We start from the raw sequence: 12,027 nt of genomic DNA on the forward strand, positions 1-12,027 counted from the left end.
AGAGCACACGGGGAACACTGAAGTGGCCTTCTGGATGAGCAGTGTCTGTCTGACACGGCAGAGCACACGGGGAACACTGAAGTTGCCTTCTGGATGAGTAGTGTCTGTCTGACACGGCAGAGCACACGGGGAACACTGAAGTGGCCTTCTGGACGAGTAGTGTCTGTCTGACACGGCAGAGCACACGGGGAACACTGAAGTTGCCTTCTGGATGAGTAGTGTCTGTCTGACACGGCAGAGCACACGGGGAACACTGAAGTGGCCTTCTGGATGAGTAGTGTCTGTCTGACACGGCAGAGCACACGGGGAACACTGAAGTGGCCTTCTGGATGAGTAGTGTCTGTCTGACACGGCAGAGCACACGGGGAACACTGAAGTTGCCTTCTGGATGAGTAGTGTCTGTCTGACACGGCAGAGCACACGGGGAACACTGAAGTGGCCTTCTGGATGAGTAGTGTCTGTCTGACACGGCAGAGCACACGGGGAACACTGAAGTTGCCTTCTGGATGAGTAGTGTCTGTCTGACACGGCAGAGCACACGGGGAACACTGAAGTTGCCTTCTGGATGAGTAGTGTCTGTCTGACACGGCAGAGCACACGGGGAACACTGAAGTGGCCTTCTGGATGAGTAGTGTCTGTCTGACACGGCAGAGCACACGGGGAACACTGAAGTGGCCTTCTGGATGAGTAGTGTCTGTCTGACACGGCAGAGCACACGGGGAACACTGAAGTTGCCTTCTGGACGAGTAGTGTCTGTCTGACACGGCAGAGCACACGGGGAACACTGAAGTGGCCTTCTGGATGAGTAGTGTCTGTCTGACACAGCAGAGCACACGGGGAACACTGAAGTGGCCTTCTGGATGAGCAGTGTCTGTCTGACACGGCAGAGCACACGGGGAACACTGAAGTTGCCTTCTGGATGAGTAGTGTCTGTCTGACACGGCAGAGCACACGGGGAACACTGAAGTGGCCTTCTGGACGAGTAGTGTCTGTCTGACACGACAGAGCACACGGGGAACACTGAAGTTGCCTTCTGGATGAGTAGTGTCTGTCTGACACGGCAGAGCACACGGGGAACACTGAAGTGGCCTTCTGGATGAGTAGTGTCTGTCTGACACAGCAGAGGCACAGAAGTTCATTGATTCTCAAAGGACAGGGGCCACCCTCATGCTGCCTCAGACAGACAGGAACAATGGGATGCATGCTAAACTTACTGTATTATCTTTCTCTGCACTTCTTCTTACTGTCTGCTACCTCTCCCTTTCTCTCGCTCTATAATCTCAATGAGATTATTATCCTCTGTATGTGTGTGTGTGTGTGTTTGCGTCTGAGTGAGTGTGTGTGTGTGTGTGTGTGTGTGTGTGAGCGTCTGTGTATGTGGGAGTGCGTGTGTGTGTGTACGTGTGTGTGTGTGTGTGTGTGTGTGTGTGTGTGAGCGTCTGTGTATGTGGGAGTGTGTCTGTGTGTGCCTGCGTAGTATAGATGTCCTCGGTCTGTTCTCATCAGAGCTGTGTGATTGTAGCTTTAGTCCTCTGTGTGGAAAATGACCTGCCTCCATTCATTACAACGATTGGAACAAGAAGCGACGTGGTAATTGTGGAGTGTCTTTAAATGAATTGTAGCTTGTCTGTTACTCCTCACAGTACTGTGGGTATTGCAGAAAATTGCTCTTTCTTCACAAAGAGCACAAGTTCCCCCTGCACCGACCATAACAACTCATCTGATGAATGAGGGTGACCTTGAAAACCATGGATAAGAAACCATGCAAATCTCGATCCCACTCACGGCTCTTCCTCGGTTCAGTGAACACACCGGTGCCCATTGATCCTCAGTCTTTCTTTCACACCAATCAATAACGTTGGCTGTGAGCGTTAGCGGCACATTCGTCTTTTAGTTGTGAGGCGGAAAGTCATTTAAATTAGCAAAGAGTTTTAAATCCTGCACTCCACCTTTCACTTACTCTATCCCTCTTTCTCTTACAGTGGCGGCCTTTTCTGCCAGGACTGAAGTATGAGGTCATCGACTCAACCTATATCTCTCTTTACGCTGGTAAGAAACAATTCTCCACTTGAGAGCTGACCTTGGGAAGTAAACATGTATTGTGTATATGCGCAACCATGTAATGCCCACAAAATATGACTCAAAAGTAAATGTACGTGAATTGTACATGAAAGGAAAATAATCCTGTGAATTCAAAGATCTCTCTCTGTATTTTAGAATAAGTGACAGGTTCTTTTCTGTGAGTGCATTCATTTTTCAATGCCAGACCCTCTGCTGTTGTGTGTTTGTGTAATATCTGACCATCAGTTTGTCAGGGTCAGGTAGAAAGAAGCAAACTCTAGGCACTTACATTTGTTGTTCACTTTAAATAAAGCTTCTTCTTTTTTTTCTCTCTAATAGCCTCTAGGTGTGGAGGTGGTCATTTAATTGTACATTTAGACCTTAAAAATCACCAAGTTGAAATGAATGAACAAATTCTACATTTTTCTTACTATTATATATATATGTACACCCCCCTCCCTTTCCTTCTCTCTCTCTCTCTCAATCTCTCTCTCTCTCTCTCTCTCTCTCTCTCCTCCTTTCCATATATATATATATATATATATGGAGGTAAAGAGACAGTGTTTCAGTCTTTTGGGGTTTTCCAGCTCAGATCTCTTTTAGAGCAGGTTAAATCTGTGATCCTGCCTCTGTATGCAGTCCTGATGAGAGAATGCTCCGTGCACGTCTGCCGCAGCCCGAATTCAGAAGCGCCTGGAGAGAAAAAAAAAATGAGCAAGCAATTCATTAGGATTATTGAGATAGATGGCCGTGGCCTTGATGTTTGTGACAGGGCTATTTTCAGCTACGCAGCTATTGTTCTGCTCCTAAACTCCAGAGAAAGAACTGAATCCTGTAGGTGGATCGTTTCAAGAATTCTAATGATCAATTACATTTTTATGGAGCAAAACGCTACCGCCTTGAGTTGAGAGCAAGCATCCTTGTTATGAAATATCGATATATAAATAAAGGACACCCTTCTTTTGAACGGCATTGGATGTTTATCAAATATCGTTACTCTCCATGGAATAGAAATGCTTTTTAAAAAACTTCATACTAATGGTTTTTATGCATCCATAAAACGGAAAAGGACATGCAAGCTTATAAAAACTAAGTCATGTTTTAAATATCTTCTCAAGAATTCCTTAAGCCTAACTGCCCCTTGCGCTGTTGCCAAGGGGATGCAAGTAACTGTTGACTAAAGAATTGCTATATAAAAAAATGTAAATTGCACTCTCTGTCAAGCAAGGGAATGTTATTAGGTGGTTTGTAGCATGCTTTTTTCCCCTCGTCTTCAGTTTTCAATTTCGCAAAGTGACTGACATTTACTCACTGTTTGCTGAAAGTACCGTTTGATTCAAGCCGGGTATCAGACAATTTAATTCACATTTACACCACAGCGAGCTCCATGGTGCCTGGTGGTATAGTGGGCCGCAGGTCGCTTGGCAACCAGGATACTGAAGTCTGGTGTTTTTGCATAGTTTATCCCTAGTTATGCTTTTGCCTCCAGATTTCTCCTGTATTTGCTGAATTAATCTTCACCTAATTGCTCAACTCATAAATAAATTAGTATTCTGCAAGGTGTCTTGACAGCGAAAGGTTTTTGTTCCACTGAACATTGAGTATGTTCATTTTGAGTATGTTCATTTTATATATATATTTATATATATAAGTAGCTGTCTCTTCAGTAAGGGTGTGGATATAGAATATGATACCTCTTGACTACATTTTGGACTGGTCAGAAAAATCAATCACTCTGAGATGTGTTTGTCGATTAGACCTGAGGCTGCTCGCGTATGAAGCTAATCTTGCCTACATTTGGTCCTTTGGGCCTTAGGCAACAAATTTTTAATTATGGAAAAGAGATCTGTTAAATAGTACTGTGAACTTGTGCATTTGAAGAGAATACACAAGTGATGCGTACCTCATTAAAAAAGGAAGATATTTTGAATTTCACAGGACATAGAATTAACGCAAGGCGAGTAGCAGTCCCACTGATTTATTAAGGAGCACATTGGTATATAGTGTTTTTTAATAATTAAAAATATATGGTAGCCAGCACTATTTCAGTGTATTTGAATGAAGACAGTTTATATATAGCTACCTATAGCTATCTTACATCCCTTAACATTTTGCAGGATAGTGTTAATCTGAAAGAACAACTCTCAACCGCGCGTACGCAGAGATGGTAACGTTCAAAGCAAAACCAGCTGATCGATCCCAGTGGCGGAACAGCAGTGGCTGTAGATGAAATCTGCCCTGAAGAGAACACACCGGGTGTGCACTTGCAAGCCCATAGGATTACGCCGTTGCGGATGCGTATGCAAACAATGTTTATGTATTCCAGATTCTCAGCAGCAAACACTTAATTAAGTAGCCTCTCTAGCCCTTGGCATTGCTTACTGCTCTGTTGTGCCTTGGCAGTATTGATCCGGCTTTTTACTCTCTCTGAACCTCATCTGAGCCCCCTCTGGACGTGAAGGCTGGTTGATGCTGTCCTTAACCCTCTACAGCTCTATAGTTTTACCCTGAGCTGCTCTTAAGCTAATGGGGCTAAAAGCAGGTTAAAATACCCTGAGAGAAGGAAGACGAGTGAAAGCTCACATCTTCATCTCCATCACTCCCGGCGCATAAAGTGCCCTCACGTTAAACTCACTTCTCAGCTACCCTGATGCATGCAACACATTACTTAATGCCTCCAGTTCAGTGGATGTTCCTGTTACTGAAGTGGTCCTAGCTTTTCCCTTAATTATACACTATTTCCTCCATCAGGCTTTGATAACTGACACAACATAAATCATTCCCTCACCTTACTTTCCCAAGCAGAGATCAATAGATGTAATTAAAGCTCAGGTTCAGCCTTCCATGGTTGACAGCTGGACAGGTTATACTGAGTGGTCACTACACTACACAGGAACTGACTCTCTCTCTCTCTCTCTCTCTCACTCTCTCTCTCTCTCAGTCTCTTAAGAGAGTCAAACTTTGAAAGAAATGTCTGTTAAGGAACTGAGTAACATAAACCCAAAACTTTACTCTCGTTTACGCTCTCTCTCTCTCTCTCTCTCTCTCTCTCTGTCTCCCCTTTCACTGAAAGATGAGTCCAGTCTAAAGATGAACAGTGTGGATCACATCCCTCAGTCTCTGGCCAGCCACAGCTACATCCCAGTGGAGGTTCAGGCCACCAACCAACATGGCGCCGACATGCTGAAACCAGACCCGCGTGACACCTTCTTCAACAGTGTGTCTTTTTTTTTTTTTTTTAAATCTGTCCGGGCCTTTGTCTCTTAATTTATTCATTTTCACCTGGTGCCTGTTGCCTGTTATTTACCACATGGCTTTATTGCATTTAGTGTGACTGTGGTTTATGTTAGGTACATTAAATCTGTTTTGATCAATCTCACCATGAAACCCGCTAATCCAGTACTTCTTTCTATCTGTTGTAGTTTGTTCTGTATGTAAAGGGTCATTGTTGAGCATGTCCTGAGATTAAAAGGGTGATCTTACTTGCACTGTCATCTTTCTTGACCCCCCCTCTCTCTCTCTGTCTCTCTCTCTCTCTCTCTCCCTCTCTGTCTATATATCTCTTCCTATCTTTGTCTCCCTCTCTGTCTCTTTCTCTACCTCACTCGCTCATTGCAGCACCCATGATTGACCCTGCACGTCTGGAGAATGTGCTGCCTGCCTGTCTCTACGCCCCCACATATGTTGTGAAAGACTTCCCTATTGCCCGCTACCAAGGCCTGCAGTTTGTGAGTGACATGCAATGCTACTTGTCGGTCCTCCAGTGGGAATCACCAGTCATGGCACATTAGCTATCTATGTGTGTACATAAGAGAGAGAAAGAGGGAGAGAGAGAGAGAGAGAGAGAGACTGGGTCTGAATCCTTGTGTGTGTAATAGAGAAAGAAACAGAGTGGACAAAGACAGTGTCTGTGTGACAGTGGTGTACACGTATAGGTTGGAAAAGTAGCAGAGGATTTAGCATAAATATACATATTTGCTGATGTATTTTGGAAATGAAAATGAAATGAGAATGATACACGGAAAGCATATTAAGTGGTCATTTGCATTGATTTTTTACTTGCTTACTGTCATGTCACTCTAATAACCCAAGAATATGCCTTGGCTTTTGAGGGTTGCTGCCCTCTGTTGGTCAATGCTTGTCATTACAAGAGCAGGGGCTGCTATTATCAGAAGATTGACTGTGAACATAAGAGGATATTTTCTCTTCACTTCTCCTTTAAACAATGTAGGACTCTTCTTTTAGGTCTATCTGTCCTTTGTCTACCCGAACGACTTCACCCGCCTGACTCATATGGAGAGAGAGAACAAGTGTTTCTACAGGGAGTCACCTATCTATCTAGAGAAGTAAGTCACTCGAGGAAACCTAAAATGATCAGGCGAAAAAAGCTCATGTTTATAATACCTTTAAACTCAGATGAAACTATACTGTGTATAACGAGAATATTTATTTCCTACAAACCCACAAACCAAAAAGACTAAAGCAAAATTATATTGCTTCTGTAAGTATGCGAAAAAGAACAAAAGAAAGAAGATTGACTGCATGAATGAATGAATGAATAAAAAGAAAAGAAAAGAAAAGAAAAGACGAGAGAAAGGAAGAATGATTTGTAAACCCATAAGGTGTGTTGTCGCAGTCAGTTGTGGTAGTGTATTCTCAAAGACTACATGAAGGTGTGTTGACAGAAGTGTGTCTGGGTGTCTCAGTACTTTGTGTCTGTCTGCCTCTCATAGGTTTGGCTTCTACAAATACATGAAAATGGATGAGGAGGATGACCAGCCCTTCTTTTTCCCCAATCCAGATGGTGTGTATTCTCCAGTATCAGCCACATCACAGGGACACCTCTGAATGAGCCAGTAGAAGATCTGTCCTAATTAGCTTTATTATTCACATTAATTCTCTCATTGGAGACACACATTAACATTCATAGGGACATTAGGACTTTGAATGAGTGCCAGGCTAAAAATGGGTAACTGGGCTTTGTTTATTCCAAAGGAAGTGGATGCCATATTGTCTGTAAAGAGGATTTGAGTGCTGTTGATGGAAAATAGGTTTTAGAATGGCGTCTCTCAGCTAGTCTGTTCAAGTACACTTTACCAGGCTGTTTAAGGCTTATGTAGTTCCCCACTGGTGTTTCTGTTGTTGCAGATTTTCTTGAGGAAGAGGAAGGGGTGGACCCAGAGGATGAGGTGGAAATGGTGGGTACCCAATCACCAAAGAGGGCAGTCCATCCCAGCCAGACAAGCCACACCCTCAGACCCTCCCATAGGGAAGGCCCAACAGGGGCAGAGAGGCAGGAAGAGGAACTTGACAGTCCCGTGGTCAGGAGAGAACAGAGGCGGTTCTTCCCCAGGGAGGAGCGGATGGACGGGGGGAGGCGCAGAGGAGTCAACAGAGAACCTCCAGAGGCCCAAGATATCGAGGCAGAACAAGAAGACTCTCGAGGCCCCAACGTGGTGCACGGTCGCTCTCTCTCCTGGATCCGGACGGGCCCTGACGAGCTGAAGAGGAGAGGACGCTCGGATGCATCGCCCAAATTCAGCCGGTCTTCTCTGCTATTTCCCCAAAAATCTTCTCTTTCCGCCCTCACTAGCCGAGCCAAGGAGATCCTCAGCAACTCTGCCCATGCTCTGCACTCCCCAATCAACAACCACGCCAACAAGGACCGCAAGAAGGACGCCAACAAAATTTACATCACCAGACCACGGCCAGCCGCAGAGAAGAAAACCCCCGTCTCCCGCCAACCAAGGGAGGTGTTCCCAGGGGTCTTTTTGTATCAGAATGGCAAGACTACCAAGCTGGTCAACCTTAATGCCAAGCCCCAAATCAGTAAAAGAGCACTGAGTGCATCCAAACTGCTCCCCAAACCTCCTCAACGGGAGAACAGAGTGTTCCCTCTGAATGGCAACATTACCTTGCAGGATGTCGCTCACCAGTCCGCGGGCAGAGTAGCATTCCTGAGCCGTTCCGAAAGAAGGAGAGGAGCGTCACGGGAAGAACCAGCGACTCCTGTCAGGAGCAGTACTGCCAAACCTCCTCCTCCCACAGCCCCGTCCTTTAACTCCTCAGAGAACGCTCTCCCGACGGAGGCGCGCGTCACCTCCTACATGAGGACCTCTGAGATAACTGAGTCTCAGCAGCAGGCGGGGGCAGAGCCTGAGCAGGAGGAGGAAGGCGGCCTATCAGAATACAGCTACGAGGAAGTGGAGCCACGCCCGGGGTGGGCGGAGGAATCTATTAACTGGCAGCGGACCTTCTCTGTGAACAGCATGGACTTTGAAATGCTGCGTTCAGACTGGAATGACCTGCGATGTAATGTGTCAGGCAATCTGCAGTTGGCTGAGAGTGAAGTGGTGGACGTACTGGCTCAGTATATGGAAAAACTCAATGAGCGCAACGGAGGGTGAGAGATCTGTGTGTGTGTGTGTGCGTGTGTGTGTGTGTGTGCGCGCCTTTGAAAACAGCTTGACAGTGAATATGTACCTATATATTCATAAGTCTGAAGAATTTTATGGCGTCTCTGCTGCATAAAAGACTGAAATAAAAACAACTGAAACAAATCTATTGAATGTCCTTGTCCTCTTTTCCTCCCTTCCCCGCCTCTCTCTCTCTCTCTCTCTCTCTATCTCTCTCTCTTTCTCTCTCCAACAGCATCTACACGCTGCTCCGCATCATTAACGTGGAGAAACGGAGAGACTCCGCCAGGGGAAATCGTTACCTGGTGGAGCTGGAGCTAATGGAGCGGGGTAGGAACGTGGTGCGTCTGTCTGAGTACATCTACCTGCTCCTGCACCGTGGACGGGTGGAGGACAGCCTGGAGAACATGGAAGGGGCTACTGCTTCTGCCCCCGCCCCACCCGTCTCCACCCACGCCGCCCCTTCCTCTCGCCCCCTTCCCGGCACTCGAGGTGCCCGGGCAACCACTCAGTGGGGCACAGCATCTGCCAAACCACTGCTCTGCCAGCCCGTCATGTTACAGTGGAGGCGAGATGTTATGGTACACTTTGTGGTGCCAGGTGGGTGTTTTTTTACGGCTGTCGGATCAGAGTTTTTCAGACTCGAAATTACTGTGAAGACCCATAAAATATCGCATCAGTTCATTTAAACACCAAAAGAAGTACTCCCCAAAAGCCTGGCCTTTTTCACTCGAGCTTTGTAATCTGTCAAAGAATATGCTGGCAGCTGTCAGCAGAAATTTCCTGTGATGTCACAGCTCTCTCTGTCAAGCTACGTCTAATGACATTATATATGAAACAACACTAAGATTGAATTTTCTTTCACCTTTCTCTCTCTCTCTCTCTCTCTCTCTCTCTCTCTCTCTCTCTCTTTCTCTCTCTCTCTCTCTCTCTCCTCCACTCACAGTTAAGAACCAGGCTCGATGGGTACAGCAGTTTATCTCCGACATGGAGTATCTCCACCGCGAGACCAAGGACGAGAACTTCAACATCATCATCGTGGACTTCCAGAGTGAAGACATGGATGTGGAACAAGCACTGAGGGAGAGCTCAGTGCCCAGGTAAACTTACTGCTGCCTGTCTGTGATGGGAAAGGCTGGAACTGCTGGAAAACAGGGCCTTGAATCCCATGTTTCAGTCTATACTCCCTCACATAAACTTGTATGAACAATGGAAAATGACAGGCAGGCCTACCTCTGTATCAGTGGTTTTCAGCACCAGCACTGAGCTTCCATAGAACGCCTCCTTCAATTAGGAATAAATAGAGAATTACTTGATGACTTAAATTAAATGTGTAGATACTTAGCTGAAACATCAAAGTGTTATCCTCGGGGTACTCGAAACTTGCAATTGGGAGACACAGAGAAGTAGAAACAATTTGGAAGTGCTGTTTCTTTCATTCCATACAAATGGAGCGTTTGTGAGCATTATCCATGTTAAACTCAGTTCAGCTGTAAACTGAAGGGGAATATTGGGATTAGATTTGACCATTTGTCACTGTCTTAAACAGGTATGAGTACCTGAGGAGAGAGGGGAATTTTGAACGTTCAGCGGGGCTCCAGATCGGAGTGGATACTATTGAGGTAAGCAATGAAAAATGGAGATGTAGCTCAGGGCAAAATAAACACGAAGTACGAAGTTTTGTCAGTCAGACGAGCATTTGAACAGATATGAGATTGTCAGAGCATGAGGGCAGCTCATCTCTTCTGAGGAACAAATACTAAAGGTATTTTAGCTTACCCTATTACACATCCTTTTAACCTTTTTTTTTTTTTTTTTTTTTTTTTTTTTTTACGTTTTTGTAGTAACACAAGGACCAGATTGACTAATTAGGTCTTATGACCTCTAAACATATCCTTAAATCGTTTTTTGTGCGTGGTTTTTGGTATTCAGGACAGTCACAGTATTGTGTTCCTATGTGACCTGCATATCCACTTCCCCCTCAACATTCTGGAGAGCATCAGGAAACACTGCGTGGAGGGTCGCCTTGCCTTCGCTCCCATCGTCATGAGGCTGGGCTGTGGAAGCTCTCCTAAAGAACCTGACGGTAACATCAACACACAAATACACACACGCACGCACACACACACACACAGGCATATACACACGCACACACGCGCACACACACACACACACACACACTCACACATTCACACTTACAGAAACACGCTCACACAAGTACTGTAGCAGACACAAAAAAATGCACTTGTGGTCTAGAATTAGAGTAAGAAACAACACTACCAAACAAATGCTGTGGCAGTTATGCAGATGGGGAGGGGAGAAAGGCCACATCACGCTTGCATAAACAACAGCAGTCAGTCAGTCGGCTCCAGTCCCTGACTCTAAATCAACCCCAGAGACTTCATTATCTTCATTTAGAAGCCGCTCTCGCACACCTCAGTGCCCCTGAGCCTCTTGTCCTTAGACGTGACAGACAGCTGACGGCTCAGATGCCGCGTTCTTTAGTGGCAGTATTATCAGAGCCAAAGAGAAATTAATTGCTTGTGTTTGCCCCCCCCCCCCCCCCCCCCCCCCCTTCCCTTACCCCCCATCTCTTCCCTCTGCCTTGCCCCTCCTCTAGGGTATTGGGAGGTAAATGGGTTTGGCCTCTTTGGGATTTATAAGTCGGACTTTGACAAGATTGGCGGGATGAACACTGAGGAGTTTAAAGATCGCTGGGGAGGTGAGGACTGGGAGCTGCTGGACAGGTAATCTGGAAAGGACACTTCTCTAGGGAACAGTGTTTTGCATTCGTTGTAGATAATGAGCTGAAAAGTACGATTATTTTCAGTTCCATTGTGAATTGTTTAGTTCTTTTGCCTCACTCTCTCACCTTACCTTGATAATGAAAAATCAACATCTTTCACCCCTTAACGCTGTGACACACACACTCTCTCTCTCTCTCTCTCTCTCTCTCTCTCTCTCACACTCTCTCTCTGTCTGTCTCTCTCTCTCTCTCTTTCTCTCTCTCTCTCGTTTGTCCTTTCTCAGAGTGCTACAGAACGGTTTGGAGGTAGAGCGACTGAGACTGCGAAATTTTTTCCACTACTACCACTCCAAGAGAGGCATGTGGAACTCACAGACAAAGAAAAACCCCAAGGGATAACCCCAAGCGTCCACAAAGTCTGTAATGATGTGACAAAAGTCCAGCTGCCTGAGATGGGCACCTTTCAAAGGGCTGTCCCTGTGCCTCTGCAGACAGCTAGTCCAGTGTTTTACCCCATTCACAGGAAACCCAGAAAACGTTTGGCTTTTTTCGCTGGAGTGTCCGCTTAGCTCCCGTCTGGACGGACGACGACAACAACAACAACAACAACAACAACAACAACAACGCTCATCTTTAACGTGACATTTCTCCAATATCTGTACTTTGAATCTTTGTATGTGTGTGTGTGTGTGTGTGTGTGTGTGTGTGTGTGTGTGTGTGTGTGTGTGTGTGTGTGTGTGCGCTTTTGGAGGGGAAAACGTATTTTTCCTTTCATAATTGAAGTCTCAGATTTGTTAAAAAAAA

The 12,027-nt window shown here is 45.7% G+C and overlaps 1 protein-coding gene across 1 annotated transcript in view; it reads left to right on the top strand.

Moving 5' to 3' along the window:
• b4galnt4a (beta-1,4-N-acetyl-galactosaminyl transferase 4a) overlaps window positions 1–11,622 on the top strand; it is an 80,157-nt gene extending 68,535 nt beyond the window's left edge. The window contains exons 9-20 of the mRNA XM_030790609.1: window positions 1,983–2,049; window positions 5,135–5,278; window positions 5,680–5,789; window positions 6,307–6,407; window positions 6,795–6,865; window positions 7,210–8,464; window positions 8,713–9,077; window positions 9,424–9,577; window positions 10,027–10,099; window positions 10,410–10,563; window positions 11,098–11,224; window positions 11,508–11,622. Coding sequence (XP_030646469.1) covers window positions 1,983–2,049; window positions 5,135–5,278; window positions 5,680–5,789; window positions 6,307–6,407; window positions 6,795–6,865; window positions 7,210–8,464; window positions 8,713–9,077; window positions 9,424–9,577; window positions 10,027–10,099; window positions 10,410–10,563; window positions 11,098–11,224; window positions 11,508–11,622 — 2,736 coding nt within the window. The remainder of the gene's footprint in view (window positions 1–1,982; window positions 2,050–5,134; window positions 5,279–5,679; window positions 5,790–6,306; window positions 6,408–6,794; window positions 6,866–7,209; window positions 8,465–8,712; window positions 9,078–9,423; window positions 9,578–10,026; window positions 10,100–10,409; window positions 10,564–11,097; window positions 11,225–11,507) is intronic.
• Window positions 11,623–12,027: the final 405 nt, after the last annotated feature.

The sequence above is a fragment of the Chanos chanos genome, chromosome 13 (genome assembly GCF_902362185.1).
Source record: "Chanos chanos chromosome 13, fChaCha1.1, whole genome shotgun sequence".
Classification (NCBI taxonomy): domain Eukaryota; kingdom Metazoa; phylum Chordata; class Actinopteri; order Gonorynchiformes; family Chanidae; genus Chanos; species Chanos chanos.